General features: G+C 42.6%; 1 protein-coding gene across 8 annotated transcripts in view; it reads left to right on the plus strand.

Annotated features, from left to right (window-relative positions):
* The window catches only part of MTA1 (metastasis associated 1), a 428,762-nt gene extending 403,928 nt beyond the window's left edge, over positions 1-24,834 (plus strand). For 6 of the 8 annotated variants that reach the window (XM_033951860.1, XM_033951862.1, XM_033951861.1 and 3 more), the window contains 2 exons: positions 2,153-2,304; positions 22,961-24,834. In XM_033951860.1, the coding sequence (XP_033807751.1) occupies positions 2,153-2,304; positions 22,961-23,102 (294 nt within the window). In that variant the 3' untranslated portion in view covers positions 23,103-24,834. The remainder of the gene's footprint in view (positions 1-2,152; positions 2,305-22,960) is intronic. The other 2 variants (XM_033951865.1, XM_033951863.1) reach the window with 1 other exon arrangement.
* The last annotated feature ends 2,832 nt before the right edge of the window (positions 24,835-27,666 follow it).

A 27,666-nucleotide genomic window follows, 5' to 3' on the forward strand; every position in this document is an offset into this window, starting at 1 on the left:
AGGGGCAGACAGAGTTCCTAGAATCCTGCAGAACTTGCCCATTTCTTACTATTGAAAATGTGATACTAAAACAGCACCCCTCCCCCACCACCCTATTGATAGAAATGTAGGTGGACACCCATACAACTTAACAGGAACATTTTCAAGTCAGTGCATCTGTGCCATTTTGCACTATGACCAAAAGGAGTAAAACACACCCTCTCCTTTTTGGCAAAGATCTGATGGCACCTAGGAGACCATAAGTAGGAAGGAATGGAGATATTTTTGGCATTTTATGGGTTGGAAATACCTCTCTGTGGTTTAGTGTTACAGTTTCTAGAAGGATCATAATTGTTTGAGAAGAAGAGGGGAATTTGTGGACCTGCGGGGCCCATTTTCAATCTTGTGATTAAAAATAGAGATTTAATTGGAGGGGGGCTTCAGAGGACAATAATTGTGTTTTGGGGTGAGAGGGTAAGTGATATATGTTAACTTGAACATGAGCATGAAAGCAAACATCTCCTACATTTAAGTGACTCGTGTTAAGCATTGCATTATCCAGCATTAATATCTAATAATGGGGCATTATGTAATTTTTCTCTTTCCTGGGTGGAGGGAGGAGGATGGCATTTGCATACACTCTTAAGTTAAGTGTGTGGTAATATTAACAAGTATTCAGATAACACATGGATCCTAGGCATTGCATTGTGGATATTAACACTAGAACATAGGATTCAATTCTACATATGGCTCCTAAAAATTAGGCGTCAATTAGTGCAGCACTAAGCACAATTCTATAAAAGTTAGGTGCACTTTATAGAATCACGCTTAACGCTGCCTAAGAATTGCTAGGTGTCCTAGATTTAGGAGCACCCTATTTATGCCAGGGTTTTCCTGGCTTAAATACCTGTTAAGTGCCAGTTAGTGGCACAATTTAGCCTATTAATCAAGTTAGGCGCCTACATCGGTTAGGTGCACCAATATAGGTGCCTAATTTTAGGTGGACTTTATAGAATGAGGGCTATAGTGTTAGTATATACATAAGCCTTAAATTTTGAACCTTTGAAAACTTTAGCTTTTTCCTCATAATAGGTCTCGATTCTTTAATTAAGGTCTCCTTTTATTAAGCTGCATTTTGTAGCAAATAGCTGCAGTAAAAACTCCGCCGCTCCTAGGAATAAAAAAAACCCTAACACAGCTTGATGAAAGGGGGCCTAAGTGCTTCAGCATTGCCAGCTCCAGAGACCAGCCTATATATACTTATGAATTAGGTTGTCACAAGGAGAAATTAACATTTCAGTCTCTATGCTAGAAATTTTGATTGATGTTTGCTAGTCCTTATTATCTTACAGCACCATATAGAAAAATGAAACATGAAATTATGTACTTTTGCAATTACATCAAAAGTAAAATGGTTTGGTTAGCCCATCATAGATTTTAACCATTTTTATATTCTGGATTTGTGCATACACTCGGCCAAAATTCCTTAAAGATGAGTTCCGAAGAAGAATTTAAGGATATTCAGTACATGTTTGTAGAGCTGCAGAAATGCATAGGAAATTATCTATACAACAGCTTTTCAGCATTTAAAATCTTAAAATTATAGTTGTTTTTCTAATACCATCTGATTTGGTGAAGGGTTTTTTTCATGCATTTTTATGATCTCAACTTTTTCCTAAGAAAGAAATAATTTATGTAGAGAATAGATTTAGCTTGTAGAACAGATTTTATTAAGGACTGATACCTTTTGGATATACCAATTTAAGAATTATCCAAAGAAAATGGTACCAATACGGGTGCACATTAATCCCTTCTTCAGATCAAAAGGATTTATGTGGTCTTGAAAATTTCTTTAGAGTAACCTCTTTGGATAATTCTGATGTTGGTGCAATAAAACATATACCGTAATAACCTGAAAAGAAGTCTGATTTGAGGTGCATTAGTAATGCTTTGCTTTTTTCTGCTTTTGCTTATAATGCGTTGTCCTGCTATAACCTGGAAAGGGTCTCTAACACTGTTGTTTGCTTTTTTTCTGAGCTCTGTATTTATTTACTAAATTTAAATTCTTATTTTAAGAATGTAACCCATTGACTTCCTTATAAACAATAAATGCTTTCATATGATTGCTTTTTCCACAGTCTGTATTGTCATTTTTCTTTATGTATTCTGCCAGGGACCAAGCCGAAATTTGCTACTCAATGGGAAATCGTACCCAACAAAAGTCAGATTAATTCGTGGTGGATCCATGCCACCAGTGAAAAGGAGGAGGATGAATTGGATTGATGCTCCCGATGATGTTTTCTATATGACCACTGAGGAAACGAGGTTGGTAATGAACATGGTCTCAGATCTGTTTTCTTGTAGTGAACTTTTAAGGATTCTTGTTGCTCCTTTTGATCTGAGTATGCAGAATATAAGTAACAACTGATATTTTAATTTTTTGTGCAATAGAATACCTAACCATTTAGAAGATAATTTTATAAAATCACACCTAGTATTTTCATGTACCTATTTGTAAAGTCTAGAATACATTTACTTGATTTTATGAAATACTAGCACAGGTGTGAAAGAATGCACATAGATGTAGATGTTAGCACATATACAAGATCATGGTCTGGTGTAAATGTTAACATACATGTGTGAATTAGGGAATTTTGCAATCTATGCATATAAGTGTGGATTCCTCTTATGCTCCATCCAAACTTCACACCTTTGCTCATAGTGAAAGCACATGTATTTCATGATAGTTGATATTTTATAAACAGTCATTTATTTAAGTGGCTGCTATGCATGTAAATGACTAAAATGCCAGCATTTACCTGCATTCTTAATGCCTAAAATTAAATGCCTTCTTATAAAATTTCCCTCTTGTAGTGTAATGGTATATTGTACACATAATTGGAAATTATTGACAGCAAGCCAAAATAAAGATAAAATAAATGATTTACTTTGGGCAGTTTTGGATGTACTAGCAGCCATTTAAATAAATTGTGCTTAGATAAGGTAGACTGGTAAAGAGATATTTGGTTTACACTATATAGTAAAAATTTGTATTTGGGAAAGAACCTACGGGGAATTTGTAAGATAGAGATGGTAGGATTTCTAAAGAGGAAGACAGTACAAAAAGGTGTCTTTAAATTCATTGCTCAGTTATTAACAGAAGGAGAAGATGACGGGGCCTAAAATGAGGTACATGTAAGGAATTGGGCATTGTAAAATGCCTCCATAGGTGCGATGAAGGCACTGTTTCTACATTTTACCTTTTAAATGCTTTTTTAATTTTTTAAACAACATTTTCGACTTAAGTTAGGTGCCTATCTTAAAGTGCCACTTATAGAATGTGGGTCTGAGAGAATAGAAGCAGTTCCGAAAAGAGCATCTGAAAAGATACAATGATCTGAAAAAGTCCCATCCCTCTAATTTCCTCTATTATTGCATAATTTCGCATTGAATGGTTTCTGGTCTTTAAACAAAATATATTAAACAAAGGGAACAGTACTTAATTTATTTAAGAAACAGAAGTTATCTAAAATTCACATCACTCGTGAAAAAGTAATTGCACCTTGATCAACCAGTTAGCCAAATTTAATTGATAATTAGATTCAAATGACACAGGCTTGATTGCAGCCAGCCCTTCTTAATCTAAATTTCACTGCATATTGAACTTTACCATGAGAATGAGTAGTCACCACAAAGTTTCTACAAAAATGCTATGCCCACTATCAAAGGAAATTCCTGGAGAGATGAGGTAAAAAGGTCACCAAAATATATCATTCTGGAAAAGGTTACAAAGCCATATCTGGAACTTGACTGAACCACAGTGAGAACTACTGAACAGCATTTTAAAAAGATTCTCCAAGTCCAAGTTTGAACATCCAAGCCAATGTATCACCGCTAAAGCTCAGTTCATGCAAAATGAACAGCTATTCTACAAACTGGGATGTCCAATCTAAGGACAGCAAAACTGGAAATTGGATGGTTACATAAATAACTATTTTCTAAATGGTGATAAAAACATACATATGTCAGGACATAAACATTCATATCAGTCATTGTAATATCATGAACATCTATTGTTTCCAGAGCTAACATAGTAAATGACAGCAGAAAAAGACCCTCATGGTCCATCCAATCTTTCCCAACAAGGTGACCAAAGCCTTGCTCACCACGCTATGGGACACACATGTTTAAATGCTGGTTGTGAAATCACCACTATGCCATTCAATTTACCAGTCAAGGTGCCTTCCCCTCCTTCCAAAGCTGCATAGTACCCCCCACTCATAGTATATAATAATAAAATGATCAGCACACTGGAGTTGTCAAACCATCATCTGTCTCTCCAGTTGCAGGACATAGATTATACAATTCTGTCCAACATCAGGCTCGCTTCTCCATACTAGCTTTTCTTTTTCTCTCACCACATGCAGGATACATAACATACAAGTCTGTCCGGCATCGGGCTTTACTCCCCCCAAGCTGGATTTTCTTTTGCTCTTCCCATGTACATGACACAGACCATACAAGTCTGTCTGGCATTAGGCTCAGCTCCCACCATTCTTGCTCAAGGTAACATCTCAACAGCCATATTGCATTTCTATTTTCTTTCTATTTAAGCATCCCCTGTGTGTATCGCACACAATTTTTAATTCATTCATAGTTTTGGATTCTACCATCTCTCTCTGTAGAGCATTTCAAGCATCCAACACCCTTTCTGTGAAAAATTATTTTCTGATATTACTCCTGAGTCTACCTTTTTGCAACCTCAAGTTCTAGTGCAAAAGGCAATCTTGAACCAGTGGGTTATTCACCTCGCACGTTTGTGTAAAAGGCATCATTACATTTTTGGGCTATGCCTTTCCTATCTCTGCACTGTGCTTCTCTTCAGTTTCTCCTTCTATATGCTAATTGAAGGTGTCTTTTTGATCTGCTCTGTTTGGTTTGTTATTCTCGGGCTTTTTGGTCTCATTTTTAAAGGCTTCTCAGTGCTACAGAGGTCCCCAGGTTCCCTGGGGCAGCTCTGCTTTATTGAAGAGACAGACTCTCTATGTCAGAGGCCTGTATCTTAGAGAGCAACATTTTTTTTCAGGCACCTACCTAGCTAGCCTGCACTAACACTTTTGGTGGCTCAGGGACCATTCCCCTGGTATCAAAGCTCGCTCCTGGTTGGTACCGGAGCTGGAGTGAAGACTGTATGGCATCCATATCAGTCCTGAGGACTTTATTCAGTTGCCAGCTGCGTTCCCCCCTGAAGATGTCTGAGAAGCTGTGTCTGAGAAGCAGGGGTCTCAGGTTGTAACACAGTCTGACTGGCAGCCTGAAGAAACAAGCATCTGGAACTATTTTTAAATGCTTGTCTGAGGCAGTGGTTTTCACCATCTTCCAGCTGCTGTTTCAATTGAGGCAGGCACAGCATCAGCAGAATTGCCTATTGTCTATGGGAGATGGGGGGTGTCTTTAATTGCATTTGGGGGGGGTTTCTGGGGCTTGGATTTGGGTCCCCTACTTTCAAAAACCCCTTTCCAACATTTTTTGAAGTTTATTTAGGTCTCCCTGGCCATTTTTTGGCACTAAAACACTGCCACGACGGCCACATTGAATTTTTTAGTTTGATTTTAAAAGATTCTGTCTACCTCAAAAATACCTCAATTTTGATTAAAATCATTACAGATGTACTCCTTAGGCTGTTTTACTGATGATTCATGCCAGATTTGCACTGGATAGCAGCTGAGAAGTGTCCTTGTTCCACATGCCATGGGGCACATGAGGGGAGGACAGGAGCTTTGAGTTTAGCCTCTTCTGGTCCCTCTAGGGTTATGAAGTCAAAGGTGACCCATTTTGGGGAGAAAAATCCCCCCTGGAGCCACTGGACAGTGACTTGGTGACTTTAGCAAAGAGCAGACACCTCTGAACCCACGAGAAGACAAGGGTATCCCTAAGGCATCCTGTTCAGGGATTTACCTCTAATTTTGTCAAGCTTATGTCCAAAGCCTATATGGGCTATTGGGACCCTTCTGTGCTGTCTGGGGTTATGCTGGTTGTGGCCCATAGGGATTTTCCATCACAGAGCATGGTTCCCACCTGATAGTTCCTCTTCAGGAATCAGCTGTCCAGTCGGAGGAGGACTAGGATGACTGGGAGTCAGAATCCATGCCTTTACTCCCTCAAAATGATTCTTCAGTTTTGGAGGAATCAGGGCCTCAGGCAGGGGCCACCAGTCAGGAGTCTGTGATGTCCCCGGACCAGGGGGAGGACCTGAAGGTATGCCATCTTTTTAAGCCAGCGGCTGGAGATCATAGAATCCTGTATGTGTTGAATCTAAAAACTCAGCTGCGCAGCACTCTGTCATGAGTAGCTCTAAGCCTCATAAGACCTTTTTTCCCTTGGCATCCAGACATTACATTGATGTTATTGGAGCATTGGGAAACTCCAGAAGGTCCCTTGTGGGTTGCCAGGAGTATGGCACATGTATTTGCTGGCTCCTGATTTCCAAGGGCTGTTTATTCTGCCTAAAATGAATTAGTAGCACAGGTTACCAAACATACTTCTCTACCTAGTGAAGGTGAAGTAATTTTAAAGAATGCACAAGACCAGAGGGTGGATGTAGTCCTCAAAAGACAGTTTGAGATGGCAGCAGTGGCATCCTTTGTCGCATGTGCTTGCTATACTATCCTGCATCAGGCTTCAACAGCAGAGAAGGATGCATACCCCTAGTTACTAATTTTGGGGATAGATTATGTATTCGATGTTCTCTATGATGTGTCAGGCTCATGAGCAAAATCTCTGCTCATTCTATATCCGCCCATAGAACACTCTGGATCAGGCAATGGGCAGGCGATTCTGCTTCCAATGCTACTTTGAGTAGGCTAATTTTCAAGGATCGCATGTTCTTTGGCAAGAGGCTGGATGATCTTATGTTCAATTTGACAAATCATCACCTTAAGTTTTTACCAGACAGTAGACCAGATGCCCTTGGGGGAGATGGGTTGTGGTGCTTTTTGTGCTTCTGGACAGTTTCATCAGTACTCAGTGGTGTCCGCTGCTCAGAGATTATTTCAGGGTTCTCAATAGAGGTCTTCAGACTCCAGGAGAACTCAACCATCAGGTTCACGCACTACAGCAGCTTTCAAGAAGTCACAATGACGCCAGACCAGTAGCTGAACTCCTGTGGATAGGAGGGAGGTTGTTGGCTTACTGGGAGGCCTGGGCAAGAATTTGCTCAGACCACTGGGTGCTGGACATCATTCAAGAGGGCTTCAAGTTGGAATTCCATTGTCCTTTGCTGGATTAATTTGTGGACTCTCCAGCCGGACAGCCAGAGAAAGCGATCAGGGTCCAAGCAATGGTGAAATGGCTCCTGGATATTTAAACTGTAGAATCTGTCCCAACCAAAGAATCGAGCTTGGACAAATACTCTCTATATATTATATTGCCTAGGAAAGACTCAAATGACTGGAGGCCCATTTTGGTTCTGAAGTCAGTCAATACAGCACTGAAAGTGCTCTGATTCCGGATGGAGACCATTTGTTCAGTCATTGCTTCGATGGCACCAGGGGAATTTCTAGCCTCGCTGCATTTGATGGAGACTTGCTTACATATTCCTCTATTTCTGGCTCACTGGAAGTTCCTGAGATTCCATGTTTTGGAGAGATTTCCAATTCTCGGTGCTTCCATTCAGTCTAGCAACTGCACCTCACACCTTTACTAAGGTGATGGTCATTGCAGCGCACTTACACAAGGTAGGGATCTAGGTGCATCCATATTTGAACGATTGGTTGATCTAAGCCCCTTCAAAGGCTGACTGCAACAAAGCAGTGCCTCAAGTTGTCCAATTGGGTTGGATCACCAATTTTCAGAAAAGCCTCCTGGAGCTAACACAATCTCTAGAATACTTGGGGATCCGCTTTGACATGGCAGAAGGCCATATATTTCTTCCAGAGCCATGCAAACTGAAGCTATGATGCTAGATTTTGGAAATCCTGGGGATGCCAGCTTCCAAGGCTTGGCACAATCTCCAGGTGCTGGGGTCAGTAGTAGCAACCATAGAGGTCATTCTTTGTGCGAAAGCTCATCTATATACTCTTCAGGACACGCTGTTGTCCTGTTGTTCTCCGCAGGCAGATTCCCTCCAGATGCTGCTGGTCTGCACAGTGGGGACACATCAGAGTTTGCTTTGATGGCTCCAGTCAGTCATTGTCAAAAGGTTTACTTCTCCGCATCTTCTCTTGGGTGATCCTGATGCCAGATGCCAGTCTTTACAGCTGGGGGGGGGGGGGGGTCATTGCGAGAGTCACCTAGTTCAGGGTTGCAGTTCATCAATAGATTGGAGCTACAGGCCATTCATTTAGCGCTGCAATCATTGGAAATTATCCTGGAAGGCAATGCAGTCAGGGTCTTCTCGGACAATTGCCGCAGCTGTGCCATATGTCAACAGATGGGAGGCATCAAGAGTGCCCCGCTGAAAATGGAGGCTCAGTTATTATTTCAAAGGACAGAAGTCCACCTGCAAACACTATCAGCAGCACATGTAGTGGGAGTAGACAATGTGCAGGCCGACTATCTCAGCTGCAGACCCTAGATCCAGGGGACCGTTCTCTTTCCTGGAAGGCCTTCAGCATCATTGTGTATTGCTGAGGATGTCCGATGTTCAATATGATGGCATTGTCAGCCAACAAAAAAAATTGCTCACTTCTTCAGCTGAAGATTCAAGTCCGGACGTACCAGCATGGACATTCTGGTACAAACATGGCCAAAGAAGGGGCTGTTGTACGTGTTTCCCCCCCCCCCCCCCCCCCATGGCCCATGATAGGTTGGATCATTCGAAGAATAGTGACCCACACTGAGTTGGTAATCATTGTTTCCCCAGATTGGCCATGTTGGCTGTGGTACACGGATCTGGTTCATCTACAGAGAGACCAACGTCTCAAACTGCCACTTCATTCAACTCTTCTCTCACAGGGTCTAGTGTCCATGGGGGATCCTGAAAGCTTTGGGCTTACGGCATGGCTCTTGAGCATGCAGCCTTGGCATGCAAGGGCTGCTTGGAGTACCCTCTTGAGATCTAAGAAACTGGTGACTTTTGCGGCCTGTATTAAGGCTTGGAAGAATTTTCAGCACTGGTGTGCTAAGAAGAATTTGGAGCCTTTTCAGGCTCCACTGTCAGTGGTCCTAGCATTTCTTCAGGACAGGCTAGAGAAGGGCCTGGTGGTTGGTTCCCTCAAAGTACAGGTGGCAAGCCTCTCTTGCTTTAGGGCTCGAATAGAAAAAGTTTCTTTGGCTTTACATCCTGATGGAACACGATTTTTGAAGGGAGCGATGTGGCTGCATCCTTCTGTGTAATGGCCATTCCCAATTTGGAACTTCAATATGGTTTCCCATTCTCTCAGCAAGGCTCCTTTGCAAAAGGCATTGCTGATGGATCTTACCATTCTGTCAGTTTTTCTGGGGGCTGTCACTTCAGTGAGAAGGGTCTCTGAGCTGCAGGCTATGTCATACAGAGATTCTTTCTGCAGGTTTACGGTGGCAGGAGTCTTGTTAAACATGGTGCCTTCCACAGGTTCAATGAAAAAGAACAAAGTCTTAGCATTGCTGAATGTTAGGAGATTTCTTGAGGTGACAAATGATTTTCATCTCAGATCATCTTTTTGTACTAACAAGTCCTAGCTGCCTGGGGAAGCCAGTTTCTAAGGCTTCCATTTCAAGATGGCTATTTTTTTCAGTGTATATCAGATTTGGAAAGCAACACCGATTTCCTTGAGCACACTCACGAGGAATGTGGCTTCTTTAAAGGCGGAGTCCTGGATAGTTCCGCCTGAGGAGATTTGTAGGGTAGCTCCTTGATCCACCCTCCATATTTTCACAAATTTTACAGGGTGGATGTGGTAGCATAAATGGGCACCGCTTTTGAGTCTTCAATGCTAGTAGCAGACTCGCCTGTCTGCCCTAGACTTGGGAGTTTGCTTTGATATGTCCCACTGGTTCAAGACTCAAGCCTTTTGAACTAGAAGGGAAGATTAGATTCTTACCTCGATAATCTTCTTTCTAATAGAAAGGCTTAGGAGTCTTGAAGGTCTACCCTGTCAGATTTTAATTTAGTCTGCTTAACTGTCTCAAACATGTATATATTTTCTAGATACCTAAATACCTTGAAGGTCTCCACAGTGTCTAGAGATATCCTCCTCTCTCTATTGCAGTGGTTGTTAAACCTGTCCTGGGGTACCCCCTGCCAGTCGAATTTTCAAGGTATCCCTAATGAATATGCATGTTCCCGAACATGATATATTCTTGAATAGATTTACTGATTTGGTTGTATCTCCCTTGAGGCTGCTTAAGGTTGAAGTGAAAGAAGAAAGTGGGAGCCCTCACTGGTCATAGCTCCTGAAGACACGTGATAGAGAAACACAGTCCTGTGTCGGGCTAGACTGCTTATGATCCATTGAAACAGCTTTTTATAATGTAGTGTGACATATGATAAAGAGAGATTATCAGAAGATTGAATGGAACAGAACTTTGAGATAAGGACTTGCATATATAAAAATTGTTTTTGCTGGTAAGATGGTCATTTTTACTATGGATAGTTACATTACATTACATTAGTGATTTCTATTCCGCTTGTACCTTGTGGTTCAAAGCGCATTACATTGGAAGACATTTCCAGGAGGTTGCATTACATTGGAAAATTGCTGGTACAGGTTACATATTGAGGTTTCAGGTTACATTACATTGGAAAATATCAGGCTTCATTACATTGGTAGATAGCTGGTTACAGGTTACATATTGAGGTTTTCAGGATTTATTACCCTGGAAGATATTAGGTTTCAGGTTACTTTTTGAGACGTTGAAGAGATGATACCAGAGGAGTGGGCAATACATGGGGAAATTACAAAGGGGATAGGAAGAGGGAGAGATTAAGTTGATTGAATATACTTTTTGAATAGTAGTGTTTTGATTTCTTTTCGGAATGCTTTGAGGTCAGATGTTGTGGTTAACAGTTTGGAGATGGAGGGTTCAAGTTTTGCTGCTTGCATTGCTAGGAGGTTATCATATAGTTTTTTGCGATGAGTACCTTTGAGTGGTGGGTAGGAGAATGGGGTCTGAGTTCTCCTTGTTCTGGGTGGAAGGTTTCAGTTTAGGCGATTGTTTAGGTAGGTAGGTGTGTGATATTATAGTGTTTTGTAAGCATATTTGGTTGGTTTGATTAATAAATGTTTTATTAGCAAGAATTTACATCAGGTGATAGCTTCTCTATATTTAAAGTAATGAATGTGCATGAGAGAAATTCACAAGCCTACTACCTACTTTATAGGCAAATTTCACTCATGCATATTCATTAGAAATATCTTGAAAACCCAAATGACTGGGAGTCCCCAAAGACAGGTTTAAGAACTACTACTCTATTGTGTATATTTTTTAAAAATATTTTGACAAATGGGAGACTATGGGATCTGCATTAGTGTTAGTGCCAATTGCATTCAAGAAGGTGGCTTTTGGGTTCTACCTTATTTTTATGTTCCTAATGGCATTGGTTTTCTTTAATGGTAGTTGATTTTAAGAGCAGAACAGATTTGGCTTTGTCGGGGAGGTTCCAGTGCCCCTCCTCTGCCTTTTTCCTGTTGTAGTGGCTGTCAACTGCTAGTGACTATCTCTGATATATTAGACAGCAATCGTGGGGATTATGTGGGTGAACTGCCAATTCCCTGCAATGAGCAATGAAACACTGCTCAATCTGAGCACCTTTTCATGACCTGGACATTCTGGGGAGTCCTGCCCAGAACATGCTGTCTTGACATGTTGCGGACTTGGACAGCCGCAACCCAGTATTCCAAAATCTGCATGTGGATTTCCATGCACTATGGGCATTTAAATGTTAGTTTAGGGATGTCTGAAATCACCACCATTGTCTCAAAATGGAGAAGATTTAGAGTAGTGGTGAATCTTCTTAGGAATGGCCAGACTGACAGTACAAACTCTTGTATCAATCCCACAGTCACAATAATAAAGTATTTGTATGACCCAGCCTTAGAGGCCTGGAACAATGATCAATAAAAACATTTTTTGTGAAATGTATGTGTTCAGTGCTCCATCAATAAAGCAACAGTATGATTGTCCATAGATGTCAAGGAGCCATCACAGCAGCATATTGTTCCCTTATAATCCTACTACCACTAATTTTTTAAGTTAAAAAAAGTGAAGAACTTAAGTGCACGACAGAAGAGCGGGACAGACTGGATAGGCCATTTGGCCTTTATTTGCTATCATGTTTCTATGTTAAGTTAAAATCCAATATAGAAAAAAAATCTTGTATGCTGCTACTTGCAAGAAGAAAGAAATAGAGACAAGTATAAATTTGAATGGAAGTTTGTACTCTATTAATCCTACCATAAAAATTCTAGGAGTTATTTTAGATCAAAATCTCACAATGAATTCAAATAAAGATGCTTTAGTAAGGAAAAGTTTCTATATGTTGTGAAAATTATGGACTATTAGACCGTATTTTGATGTTTCTTGTTTTAGGAGAGTATGAGATACATCTCCTCCCCTAATTAAGTTTACTCTTAAAAGTATTACAAATCTCATATCTTTAATTTGATGTCCCTGTTGTAACCAATGTTGTGTAAGTAGAGCCTCAATTTGATTCAATATGATGTTACTAATGTGCTCGGAATAGGCAATTTAATTTGATGGTGAGTATGTCCTATATAATGGAAGATACATGGACATATTATGCAATACTTGAGTGGATTCACAATTTGTGTGATACCTCAAATAAAATATCCAGAGGGTGTGGAATTTGCAAACTTGTTTCCAGTGCTTATTGACAATATACACAATGTCCACATCTAAAGTGACCTGGTTTACAGGTATTTTTAATAATCTGGCATACCTGATGTGAAGTTTCAGAAAATGGTAATACACAAACAAATCTATGATTCTCATGCATATCTTGTTGATGATTAAAGAGAAACCAGTCTTGATGTATATATGTAATGTAATTTATTTTGTAATGTAATTTATTTCTTATATACCGCTACATCCGTTAGGTTCTAAGCGGTTTACAGAAAATATACATTAAGATTAGAAATAAGAAAGGTACTTGAAAAATTCCCTTACTGTCCCGAAGGCTCACAATCTAACTAAAGTACCTGGAGGGTAATAGAGAAGTGAAAAGTAGAGTTAGAGGAAAAATAAAAATAAAATAAACATTTTAACAAGACAGCATTAATCTAAATACTTTGGAAGGTAGAAGAGAGGAGAGAAAGGAATAGAAGCATGATGAAGTGATGAAGTGGAGCAAGTAAGTTTAGGAGGAGCGATTGACGTTTCCAGAAAGGGCTTCTTCAGGGAAGAGATTTGGCCGACAGTCCCAATATGCCTATGTCTCCTCCCCTGAGATGTTCTTCCATCCATGCATTCCCTCCCAGACACACTGCCCGTGCCCCAGCCGCTCCAAGGATGCTGCCCCAGATGAGGCCCACGGTGAATGCAGGATTCTCTCCTCTGCGGTATATATCTAATCATGACCAGCAGGTGGAGACTGAAAACAAAACTTTGGGACAGTATATACTATCCTCCCTTCTCTATTTCCCTCAGTCTGCCGAATAGCCAAGCAGAACCAAGAACTGGAAAACAGGAAGAAAACAATACTCCGAACAGGAGTAACAAATAACATACCCAAATGCTGTTGGAAAATGCAGAGGAGAAATACCCGAAGGAAAATGTCCCCACAGCTCGCCAGCTAAGCCAGCCGAGCCACAGCCGCTGTTCTTTAATTCTCCCCGGCCCTAGAAAAATACTAGAACCCGCAGCAAAAAACAAAAACTGCCCGCGAAAACAGCCCCAACAACAACAACAACAACAGACAGGGTGGGGACCTCTACTGGTCTGGAGAAGCTAAAAGAAAGTAAATTAGCAGGTAAGAACCTAATTTCTCCTTCTTTAGCACTCTCCAGACCAGTAGAGGTTAACTTTACGAATGGGACGTACCAAAGCAGTCCCTCTCACGGGCGGGACCCCCGAAGGGCCGATACCAGAACACGCTCACCGAACACCGCGTCCCGACGCGCCTGAACATCTACCCAATAATGTCTAACAAAAGAATACAAGGAGGACCAAACCGCAGCCTTACAAATATCCACCGGAGGCACGAGCGACGACTCAGCCCAAGAAGCCGCCTGACCCCGAGTGGAAAGAGCCTTGAGAAACTCCGGAACAGGCTGCTGTTTCAGAAGATAAGCGGAAGCAATCGTCTCCTTGATCCAGCGCGCAATAGTAGCCTTAGAAGCGCCAGCTCCCCGACGAGGACCAGCCAGGAGGACAAAGAGATGATCGGACTTCCGGAATTCCTGGGTCCGCTGCACATCAGAGCGAAGGACCCGACCGACATCCAACTTGCGCAGCTGCCGTTGCTCAGAAGAGCCCTCCCGACCACCCAAGACCGGGAGAACCACCGATTGATTGACATGAAAAGGAGAAACAACCTTCGGCAGAAAGGAAGGAACAGGCCGCAAGACGACCCGCTCCCTAGACAACTCCAAGAAGGGAGCCCTACAAGAGAAAGCCTGCAGCTCAGAAATACGCCTAGCAGAAGTAATGGCCACCAAAAAGACCGCCTTCAAAGTAAGGTCCTTCAAAGAACAGTCGTCCAAGGGCTCGAAAGGCGGGCGCACCAAAACAGAGAGAACCAGATTAAGATCCCAAGAGGGAACCGAGGGCCGTAGGGGAGGCCTAAGCAACGTGGCCGCCCGCAGAAACCGAATCACATCAGGAAGAGCCGATAAACGCTGACCTGACACCAACCCTCGAAAGGTCAACAGGGCCGCAAGATGAACCCGGAGAGAAGACCAAGCCAGGCCTCTATCCAGGCCATCCTGCAAGAACTCTAGAATGTTAGGCAGAGAAGCGCGAAAAGAGGTCACTCCCCGCGCCCGACACCATTCCTCAAAGAGACGCCAAACCCGCACATAAGCCCGAGAGGTAGAAAGCCTCCGGGACCCCAACAGTGTAGCGATCACCTTGTCTGAATATCCCTTCTTGCTAAGGCGACCCCTTTCAAGAGCCACGCCGTAAGACAGAAGAGAGACGGGTCGAACATGGGAATGGGACCCTGCATCAGAAGGTCGTCCGAGAGAGACAGAGGAAGAGGAACCGCCACCAGGTGCCTCACCAGATCCGCATACCACGGACGTCGAGGCCAATCCGGAGCCACCAGCACCACCAAACCCGGATGGTGAACAATGCGAAGAAGCACTCTGCCCACCAGCGGCCAAGGAGGGAACACATACAACAGCCCCTCCGTTGGCCACGGCTGGACCAGAGCATCCAGACCCTCGGCCAGCCCTTCCCTGCGACGACTGAAGAAGCGGGGCACTTTGGCGTTGCCACTCGTGGCCATCAGGTCCATCAGGGGCTGCCCCCAATCTTGCACTATCAACCGAAACGCTCCGGCGCCGAGAAACCACTCTCCTGGATCCAGGAAGTGACGACTGAGGAAGTCTGCCTGAACATTTTCTACCCCGGCTATATGAGAAGCCGAGAGGTCCAGAAGATGGGACTCCGCCCAAACCATGAGCCGAGCCGCCTCCTGCGCCACAGGAGTGCTCTTGGTGCCCCCCTGACGATTGACATAAGCCACCGCCGTGGCATTGTCCGACAGGACTCTGACCGACTTGCCCAGCAAAAGGGAGTGGAAAGCTAACAGCGCCAGCCTGACCGCTCTGGTCTCCAACCCGTTGATCGACCAGGAGGCCTCCTCCGCGGACCAGGTGCCCCGAGCTGAGTGGCCCATAAACTGAGCCCCCCAACCGAGGAGACTCGCATCCGTAAGGAGCACCGTCCACTGCGGGAGATCCAGACCCATATAATGTCCACTTGTTAGCTCTACATATAATTTTATTAGGATACCCCTATTAATAAAACATTGAGCTAATTGTCTTGCTTGGATTTCAAAATCCCTCATTGTAGAGCACAATTGTCTTATTCGTAAAAATTGTCCTACTGAAATGCTTTTTTATCCTAGAGCAAGCAGGCAGCATATTCTCACAAATGAGTGATATCATCTACGGAGTATGAAAATGAACTGTCACTTTAAGTTTTTAGAAACTTTGCAACTGCCCGCACAGTGCATGTGCGAGTGCCTTCCCACCTGACTCCAGCTCGTGGTATCTCAGTTCTTCATTTTCCATGGAGAGAAGTCTCTTTTGACTGGATTCTGGTGTTGTATTTTCTTTTTCTAGAACCTCTGGCTTCGGCCTTGAGGTTCTTTCCTTTGACAGGATTTTTGTTCACCATTGAGTTTAATCTCGCCAACGAGATTTATCCCATGTCAAAACCTATGACGGGGTTTAAAAAGTGTGTCACAGGTGTGTACAGCATTGAGCCTCTTGATGCAGACCACACATCGAAGCCATCGATCTAAGGATCTACAGGTTGTCTCTTCTCCTATGCGTGCATCCTTGTCAAAGTCACCCTCTCTGAGACAACCTGCTGCACCGATAGTACCGGCTAGTGAACCTTCAGTACTTGTGCTTGTCGCTCAGCAAAAGTCATAGCCCTTAATGGCATTGAGTCTCTTGATGCAGGCCAAAAGACATCATCTTCGTTCTGCTGATCTACAAGTCATATCTCCTATTCGGGGTGTGTACTCTGCCAAGGCACCCATTCTGAGGCAACCTGCTATACCGATGGTACCACTGGTACTGGTGCACTCTTTCCAGGAAAATTCGATGACTTCTTTCACAGCAAAATTGCCACCGTTTTTAAGTCGCACTTCATGTGTCTCCTACAATCAACTCCCTTGGTACCGGCCCAACCTGAATGTACCACTGTGAGGTATCAAGGTACTAAGACTAGCAATCCATTGCAACATTGAAATATTGCTCAGGGATTTTCTATAAGGCGTCATAGTTCTATCCCTCGATGCCAATCTTCTTCCAGGTATGGTTCCTTCCAGGTATGGTTCCTTCTCAACAGTGCTGTCCTTCGAGACTTCAGGCTGTAAATCCTCTTCTTTGAGGCATTCCAGACCAAGACATCGGAGGTCCTCCTTTCATCGACCTCCTCCTTTAAAGAGGTATCAGGAAGTTCATAGATTCTCTTCTGCTTCTTCATCGGACCAGTACCGAAAAAATCACAGGACTTCTTCTACACATTTTTTCTCAGAAGTTTTTTCTGTTTCGAAGTCTGACTCAGTGTGGTTTTTCCTTTTCTGATCTTGAGTCTTTTGGTGCAGCACTTCCTCGAAGAAGATCCTCTCCTGGGGATATTTCCTTTGCTGCTTACATTCACCAGTTGTGCAAAAATTTGTCTGTTTCAGTGGAGACGGATGCTTCATTAAATGCTGAATTTCAAAATATATAGAACTTTAATGGGCCTTCCAAAGAACTCTTCAAATTGCCATTGCATGAAATGTTTAAACAGATCCTTTTCAAAAATTGGGAGATGCCTCTATCTGTCAAGGCTGCTCCGAGGAAGATTAATTTGCTTTATAGAATTTTCTCTACTTCAGGATTGGTGAAATCGACCTTCAAAAAATATTTTCCTACCAGAGTTCATGCCTCATTGCCTCCGGGGCACAAAGGCCGTTCTATGGACAAGTTTGGGCGTCATCTTTATCAAAACCCTATGGTATTGAACAGAATTCTTAATTATACTTTATACCGTGTTTCCCCGATGATAAGGCAGGGCCATCAAATAAGACAGCTCCCCCTTTTTAGAAAAAATTGTAAAATAAGGCACCCCCCCGCAAATAAGCCACCCACCGATACCTGCGCTTACCCGAATCGGGTGGTACGGTGGGTGACTCCGTGTGGTCCCTCCGTCTACCGCGGGGGTCGGCAACCCGCGGCTCCAGAGCCGCATGCGGCTCTTTTCCACCTTTGCCGTGGCTCCGGTAGTGTGTCACGCAGGCATGCAACTTACAAGTCCGGCGTCGCGGCGGGAAATAGCCATGCTGAGCAGTGAGCTCAGCACGTACACAGATGAAAGCCTTGCTTGCTGATTGGTCCGGGCCCACCCCACGGCCTGACTCGGACCCGCCCTCTCCCTGGCCCTGGCCTTGGCCCACCCCTCACTCCCCGTACCTTTCAAAGTTGGGAGCAGGAGGGATGCTCAGTCCCTCCGTACGGCTCTTCCGTGTGAATGTGGGTGTTAGGCCCCGCCCCGGTGCATCATGTAATGCTCAGAGTGGGGCCTAAGACCATGATTGGCTCAGGCGCCTCAGGTTCCTCCCCCTGTGGTAGGTGCCTGCGCCAATCAGGGCCTTAGGCCCATCCCTGTGCAACACATGATGCACCGGGGCGGGGCCTAAGGCTGCATTGCATCGCCAGAGTCCGGAGAGCAGGAGGAATTGAGCACCCCTCCTGCTCCCAACTTTTAAAGGGAAGGGGAGGGGAGGGGGTTCATCGTCCGGGTCCACTGGTAGGAGGAGAATCTCGGAGAGAGCGGAAACTTGAAGGCCTTGAGCATGCGCAGATGCTCAAGGCCCAGCAAAAAGAAGGCAGATCTTCAGGCACCGGCATGTCCTGTGCGTTGGTGCCTGTGCCAGATGGGGGTAAGCAATGTGTTTGGGTGGGTGGATGGGTGTGTGAGGGATGCCAGATCGTGGCGGAGGTGTGGGGTGATGCGAGCAGGGGGATGCCGGATTGCGGAGAGGGGGTGCTTGTAAATCAAGTCAAGCACGGTTTCCGAGGCGCCGATTTTGCGAATGTTTTGTTTGTCTTGCAAAACACTCGCAAACTGGTGCACTCGTAAACCGAGCTACAACTGTATTTAATTTTTTAAGCTTAAATTGTGTGGTCTCTGGCTAGGAATTCCAATGCCGACATGTTTCCGACTATTCTGGAGCAAGTTCTTAAAGGCACACACCCTTTGAAATACTAGTGTATAGAATTAGTGCATTATCTGCTAAAATTACACAAATTGGCATGCATCAATCTTCCAATATTGGTGGAATTATATTTTGTGTTATTTGATTGTGTTCCACTGGTTTCTATAGTTCAGGGGTAGGGAACTCCGGTCCTCGAGAGCTGAATATGCATTGAAAGCAGTACATGCAAATAGATCTCATGCATATTCATTGGGGAAATCCTGAAAATCCGACTGGAATACGGCTCCGAGGACCAGAGTTCCCTCCTACCCCTGCTATAGTTTGAAGATCATAGCTATGGTATGTCCTACTTGTCAAGACTCCTGTACCCTTTGCACCAGAGGGAAAGATTAGGTTCTTACCTTGATAATCTTCTTTCTGGTAGAAGGGTACAGGAATTTTGACAGCCCGCTCTGTCAGATTTCCATTTATTCTGCTTTCTGTCTCAGATAGGTATATGTATTCAAACATTTAGATTTCTGCCTGTCAGAAGTATTTGAAGAGCATTGTAACTTCTCAATTGTACAGTCAGGAGTATCTCTGGGATTTCCATGAGGGTTAGTGTTGCCTGTGCTCAGGTTTGTTAGATCTACCTTGGGATTTTTTTCTTTTCTCTCACATTTTGTACCATGTTTGTACACTGTTTTATATTTATATTGAAGTTGATTTGATTCTCAACACTATTTAAAGAGCAGATCACAATTGGCTATGTCGGGGAGAATTCCTGTCCCCTCCTATTTATTTCTCCTCTTATAGTGCTTTAGTACAAATTGAGGAAGAGCTGGAGTGCAGCCCAGAGCAGGAGTTGGAGCCAAAGAAAATTTAACTCCTTTTATTACTGTTGGGGGATTCCATCATCAGAGGCATTAACCTTGGAACATAAGGCGAGGAGACCAAAATAGTGAAATGTCTTCCAGGATACTCAGCTACCAGGAGTTCCAGGCAAATACAGACTATAATTAAGGACGAAATTAAGGATTTTAACACTGATGTTGTTATCCATCTGGGAACAAATGACCTGGCCAACAACTCCACACTTGCAGCACAGAAAGCTTTTCGGGAGCTTGGTGAGGGTTTGAAACCTTTTGTAAAGACTTTAACTTTTTCTGAAATACTGCCTGCATATGGAAAGGGAGAGGAAAGAGTGAAAAACACAGAGGACTTTAATAGATGGCTCAAAGCCTTGTGTCATCAAGAAGGCTTCAGGTACATAGGAGGATGGAGAAATACATGGAAGGACAAGAAGTTATATTGTACTGATGGGCTACATATTACTACAGCAGGAAAAAGAAACCTTGCAGAGAAATTTAGACAATGTTTCTAGGCATTTAAACTAGAAGGTGGGGGTGGTGTATGTATGAAGGACAATTATAGAGACCACCCCCGGCAAAAGAAAAGATGTGATAGTAGCAAAGATTGCAACATAAACAATATCAGCAACTCATTTCTTAGTATTGCAACGGAAAGTGAAACGAAACAAAAATCCATACGAAAAAGGAGATTACCACTGAAAAATAGCTGGAAAGCGATGAGCACAAATGCTCGCAGTCTAAGCAACAAAGTTCATGATCTGCAAGCCCTGATGTTAGAGGCAGATCTAGATATTGTCGCTATCACAGAGACATGGTTCAGTAAATCACATGGATGGGATGCAAACATACCGGGATATAATCTTTTTAGGAAGGACGGAGATGGTCAAAAAGGTGGAGGAGTAGCTCTTTATGTAAAGATCAATATCCAAGCGACCGAAATGCAAGGGACCTGGGGAGAGGAAGAAGTGATATGGATCACTCTGAAAAGAGAAGGTGGAACTTCTATCTACGTGGGTGTAGTCTACAGACCTCTGACTCAATCGCAGTAAATTGATAAGGATCTGATTGTGGCTATCCAAAAGTTTGGAAGGAAAGAGGAGGTTCTGCTGTTGGGAGATTTCAACCTGCCGGATGCAGACTGGAATGTTTCGTCTGCGGAATCGGAAAGAAGTAGAGAGATTGTGGATGCCTTTCAAGAGGCTCTGCTCAGACAAATGGTGACAGAACCCACAAGGGAAAAAGCGATATTGGATCTGGTCCTCACAAATGGAGAGAGTATCTCTAATGTTCGAGTGGGTGCTCACCTGGGAAGTAGCGATCATCAAACGGTTTGGTTTGATATAATGGCAAAAGTGGAGAGCGGCCGCACGTTACTTAAAGTCCTAGATTTCAAACGTACGGACTTTAATGCAATGGGAGAGTATCTGAAGAAAGAGCTGTTAGGATGGGAGGACATAAGAGAAGTGGAAAGACAGTGGTGTAAGCTGAAAGGAGCGATAAAAATGGCTACAGACCTTTATGTGAAGAAAATCAATAAAAACAAGAGAAAAAGGAAGCCGATATGGTTCTCCAAACTAGTGGAGAAAATAAAGGCGAAAGAGTTGGCGTTCTTGAAATATAAAAAACCCCAAGAAGAGGAGTGCAGAAAGGACTACAGGTTGAAACTGAAAGAAGCCAAGAGAGAGATACGTCTGGCGAAAGCACAGGCGGAAGAACAAATGGCTAAAAATATAAAAAAGGGAGACAAATTTTTTCAGATATATTAGTGAAAGGAGGAAGATGAAAAATAGAATTGCTAAACAAAAAGATGCTGGGAACCGATATGTGGAGAGTGATGAGGAAAAAGCAAATGTGCTAAACAAATTCTTCTGTTCTGTGTTCACAGAAGAAAATCCTGGAGAAGGACCGAGATTGTCTGACAAAGTTACATGAGAAAATGGAGTAGATTCTGCGCCATTCACGGAGTGTGTTTATGAGCAACTTGAAAAACTGAAGGTGAACAAAGCGATGGGACCAGACGGGATCCATCCCAGGATACTAAGGGAGCTCAGAGAGGTTCTGGCGAGCCTTTTAAAGACTTGTTCAACAAATCTCTGGAGACGGGAGTGATTCCTGGGGATTGGAGGAGAGCGGATGTGGTCCCTATTCATAAAAGTGGTCACAGGGATGAAGCAGGAAACTACAGGCCGGTGAGCCTCATTTCAGTAGTTGGAAAAACAATGGAAGTGATACAGTAGAACGAAGAAGGTGTTGATGCTCCTGTACAGATCATTGGTAAGGCCCCACTTGGAGTATTGTGTTCAGTTTTGAAGACCGTATCTGGCGAAGGACGTAAGAAGACTTGAAGCGGGCCAGAGAAGGGCGACGAAAATGATAGGAGGCTTGCGCCAGAAGACGTATGAGGAGAGACTGGAAGCCCTGAATATGTATACCCTAGAGGAAAGGAGAGACAGGGGAGATATGATTCAGACGTTCAAATACTTGAAGGGTGTTAACGTAGAACATAATCTTTTCCAGAGAAAGGAAAATGGTAATACCAGAGGACATAATTTGAGGTTGAGGGGTAGTACATTCAAAGGCAATGTTAGGAAATTCTACTTTACGGAGAGGGTGATGGATGCCTGGAATGCGTTCCCGAGAGAGATGGTGGAGAGTAAAACTGTGGCTGAGTTCAAAGAAGCATGGAATGAACACAGAAGTCTAGAATCAGAAAATAATATTAAAAATTGAACTAAGGCCAGTACTGGGCAGACTTGCACGGTCTGTGTCTGTATACGGCTATTTGGTGGAGGATGGGCTGGGGTGGCCATTTGGCCTGTGTCCGTATATGGCCATTTGGTGGAGGATGGACTGGGGAGGGCTTCAATAGCCGGGAGGGTGTAGATGGGCTGGAGTAGGTTTTAACGGAGATTTCGGCAGTTGGATCCCACGCACTGTACCGGGTAGAGCTTTGGATTCTTGCCCAGAAATAGCTAAGAAGAAAAAATTTAAAAATTTAAATTGAATCAGGTTGGGCAGACTGGATGGACCATTTGGGTCTTTATGTGCCGTCATCTACTATGTTATTATGTTATGTTACTATGTTTTACACAGATTCGTGAGTGGGAATACATAACCCACTTGTCAAGACTCTTCTACCCTTCTACCTGAAAGAAGATTATTAAGGTAAGAACCTACAGCTCTAATTTCAGTTGCATATCAGAAATGTGCTAAGTGGGAGAATAGCATAATTAAATATGTGCCTTATATAACTTATAGTTCTGTTAATCAAAACTCTGTCCAATAATAAATAATTTTTCAATTTTTGTAGGAAGATACGTAAGCTGCTTTCATCTTCTGATACTAAACGAGCTGCCAGACGTCCCTACAAACCCATTGTCGTCAGACAGACCCAGGCAGCACAGTTGATAAGACAGCCAATGAATGATGAGCCAATCATTATTGAGGATTAATGCAGTCTGGCTGCTGTGGTACATCCCACTGTGACATTTGTTGCTGTATGGATCTGCTTAATGAATCTTTTCCTCAAACCTACTTGAGATTTTTTATGGCAAAAGTGGATCTGACCATTGAAAGTTGAAAACTTTCTTATAAGCTGGTTGCTTATTTTAAAAGACTTAACAAGGAACTATGTGCTTTCATTTAGCCTTGACAAGAAAAGACTGCTCTCGCTCTCTTTTTTTTTTTTTTTTTTGTTCTGTTTTGGTAGCATATTTTTTTTTCTTAGCTTGTAGAGATGATCCTTTTATCCTCTTTCTTCATTGACAGGTGGGCAAGAAAGTAAGTTTAACTTATTCAGAGAATTTGGAACAGTGATTTTTAGTTTTTGTTTACTTCTTGGATGAAGTTAAGAATAGAATTCTTAAGTTTTGTGAATATAAAATGAACTATCATTGCTAAGCCTTGCTTTGTGAGGCAACATTGTACTTTTTTGTCTTATTTTTCCTGCTCTTTTTTGGAATGTGCCATTTTTTGTACATAAAACTAAATTTCTAATTGATACTGTGGAAAAATTGGGAGTGGAAAGCCAGCAGCAGGTTCAGCTAGTCTTCTTGGTTTTTCCCTTGTATTTTCAAGCAATTATCACAGGAAAAAATGCTTGAATGCATATGATGACTGTGTGGACTTAGATTTACTTTGGTGCTCATGCACTTTAGTTGATAAAGGGTAAGCTCAGAATTAAGCCAATTGTCTTGCAAAGTGTTATACTGAAAGCAAGTGACCAAGTCTGGCCTACTCACATGAGTATTGTTATCTGTTGAAGGCATCTTAGATGGGAGTAGTTGGCAGTAAGGTCATATAACCATGTTGAACAAACTGTTTGATGTATTGCTTTTTGTTATTCGAACCAGGCTGCTGCTCAGAATCCCATGAGAGTCTATAAGAGATAACTATAATGTGTCTGCTAATCCTTTAGTATCTGGAACTAAGATTTCCAGATCAAATAAATGAATCTGCAGGCTCCTGAATATTAAAAGTGCTGTATCAATGAGGAAATACAAGCACAATAAAATGAAGTCAGTGTGGTAAATTGCTTTTCAGAAAAGCTTTGTTCTGCCTCTAGGAGTCTAGTACGTGACGCCCAAGGACATTTTGCCTTTTCTCGGAACTTGTTTGCCCATCAGTGTTTTGGGGAAGAGCTTGGCTTGTGAGTGCTGCGTTACTGTACATTTTCCCCTATTAAAGGGAACTTATATAACAAATATGAGGAAAAAATGTTTTTTTATTTGAACACATTTGTGTCTAAAGTAAGTGTTTTTCCCCTGGTAAATCTTTTGTGTTTGAGGTTTTTTGCATCTCTTGAAGTTATTATGTATTTGCAAGTATGTATAATTTCTTTTTCTTATGTCTCGTCATAGCAGGATGTGTTTCAAAAATGCTCCTGCTTTTAGGAGGATGTATAAAAAACTATAATTTACAACATGTGCTGATTTGTACATGTCACTGCCTCAGGCAGATATAGCATGTAATAAATAAAAAAAAACAACAATCCAAATAATCATTCCATATGTGTTGACAGTAAGGCAACTCAAAGGTTGTATTTAGAGTAATACAACATGGATTTGAGGAATGGTGTTAGTCTCCTTGGTCAGGAAGAAATACAACTTTTTCTAGAATCCCCACAATTAAGTCATTTCAGTTAACTTTACTTACAATGCAAATAAATACTGAAATCAAGATTTTGTCAAACTTGTGTGTGTGTCTCTATTTTGCAATAATCAGCAGTACAACACAGACCATTCTTCCTTGTCACAGTTCTTCTTTAACTATGGTTATTTCTTCCTGGTAGCGGGGACTCTGTTTTCTCTATTATATAAGCTGTGTGATTTGAATGGCTTATTCCCCTCTCCTAAATAGCCCAACTGAATTAAATTGTTTGATTTTCCTTGCTCCTTTCCTGGCCACTGTGCTTAAGTGATCACATGACAAGGTGATTTAAAAAGAAGCACATCCCTGCCCTAATTTATTTTCTTCCTGGTAGTGGGGACAGATTTATTTTTACCCATATCTAAACCCTGCAGCTTTCCTATGACACTAACATAAACATGTATTTTGTGTGTGAACCCTACTGGTACATTACCTCCTTATGCATCTTCTCACACCCTGTTTCTTCTCACAATGGCTTCTGTACTCTTCTTCCTCCTGATACTTACTTTTCCCAAACTCTCCCTTACCTCAACCCATTGAACTTCTGAAGACCACATAACTCACATTTTGAACCCATTACCTTACCCTCCCTTTTGTCTACCACCTTTTGTCTCTGAATTTACTTAGATTGGCCACCATTATAGACAGGATACTTCACTTGATGGATCTTTCATCAGACCCAATATGATATATCTTATGTTTTTATGAGACCAAATATGCATACTGGTAAATTAGCTAAAGAGTGGACTTGGAGGGTTTCCCCCATTTATTTAAGAACATAAGATATATTTAGACAAAAAAGTATGATGATCTAGAAACAGGTAAAAGGTACAGCAGTGCATCAACAAATGAAAAGTTAGTAATTTGAAAACAAATATTGCTAGATCTAATGTTTGTCAAGCTTGTTCTTTTCTAAAAGTAAGAGCAGAGTAGTATAATGAAAAATACTCAAATGTACAACCAAAAGAAGATCTAATAATCAAAGCAACACTTAAAAATAAAAAAATATGTGTTAATAGTGCTCAATCAAATTAACACTATCCCCACTGACAGTGGTGTAATTAAGAACATCATAGCACCACCTGCCTACCACCAATCAAAGCTACTAAAGTAATATAAATTATTACTTAGCTTGCTGAATCTTGTAGACCAGTGTTTCTCAACAGGTATACACACTTTGGATGATGTAATATCAGATGGTAAGCTGCTTGACTTTTCACGATTGCAACACACATTTGGTCTTAATAAATCACAAAATTATAGATGGTTGCAGTTGAAGCAGGCCATTCAGGAGGGGTTCACTGATTGGAAAAATCTTAAAAATCAATATAGCTTGCCGATCTTATGTTTTCAGGCGGACTTCCTGGGACACCAAGCCACTCGGTGGTATAAATTAATATCTGAATTTTTGAACATAAGCAATGCCTATGCTGGGTCAGACCTGAGGTGTATCATGCCCAGCAGTCCGCTCACGTGGCGGCCCAACAAGTGGGAATCTCTGTTATACTTTTAAAATGGAACGTATGATGGCCATACAACAGGGACATTATAAGAAATTTATGGATGTTTGGGAGCCATTGACGGAATTCTGCAAGGAGTGATTGTTGATTTTGCCCTTTGATCATGCACATCTATGGAGGGAGGGTGGTGGGGAGTTATTTTTATTTAGAGTGCAATTGTTGGGTATATATAAAGGGGGAGGTTGATATATGTATTTGTCATAAATATAATTTGATAGCATTTAAGTGTTAAAGTGTAAAATGTCTGTAAAATATGTTGCACTTATTTTTGGCTTTAAAATGAATAAAGATATTTTTTTAAAAACACACGGTACGTGTACCCTTGGGGGTATGTGGCCTGGCCATGCCGGGGATCCCTCCCTGCCCGCCCACCCCCTGATGAAACCGTTACCTGGGATCCCTCCCTGCCTGCACATCTATTGCACCACCCGTGAAGCCAACCCTGTTACTTCGTTGGAGCCAGACTGGCTTCCTTCTACCCCAGCAGCACTCCATGCAGGGATGCAGGCAGCGACTCACATGCTGCATAACTGATTGAACCTTCTTTCTGACATCAGAATTGACATCAGAGGGAAGGCTTGTGGGCCAACCACATGCAGCATGTGAATCGCTGCATGTTCCATCCATGCTGCTGGAGGAGGATGGAGCGAGTCCGGCTCCAACAAAGTAACAGGGTCGGCTTCAGGGGTGGGCAAACAGACAGGGAGGGATCCCCAGCAGCAGCTTCAACATGGAGCAGGCAGAGATACCCGACGGCGTCTGCAGCTTCTGGTGAGGGGTCGTCTTTGGGGAAGGGGGTGCAGGGGCAGGCAGGGATCCCCGGAGTGCAACTTAATTTTGGGACAAAACTGGAAGAGAAGGGGCATGAACATGGGACACAGAAAGGAGGGAATAGAAAGGGAGAATTGATGAATATGAGTGTGTGAGTGAGAGATGGTGCACATGGGGAAAGGAAGAAAGGAAAATTAGGCATAGAGAGAGAGGACTGAGGTAGAGATTCATGGGGAATAGAAGGATGAGAGGGAGAAATGTTGGATATGGTGGTGGAGAAGGCAGATTGAAGGGGATACATGGGGGAGGAATGTTGGACATAGTGATGGAGGGAGAAATCTGGCATTGTGCTAGAGAGGGGTGATAGAAGGAGAAATGGGCATGGGGCTGGTAGGCAGTGCTGAAAAATACTGCTCATAATCCAGGGGATGAGAGAGGGAGAAATGTTGGATATGGCAGTAGAGGGGTGGGAGAGATGCCTGGATCTCTCAAGACAGATGGACAGTGAGAGAGAGAGAGGGAGACATGTTGCCAATATGGGTGGAGGAGAGAGGAAGAAAAGTTGGACTCATGGAGA

Source organism: Geotrypetes seraphini, chromosome 7, assembly GCF_902459505.1.
Source record: "Geotrypetes seraphini chromosome 7, aGeoSer1.1, whole genome shotgun sequence".
Lineage (NCBI taxonomy): Eukaryota > Metazoa > Chordata > Amphibia > Gymnophiona > Dermophiidae > Geotrypetes > Geotrypetes seraphini.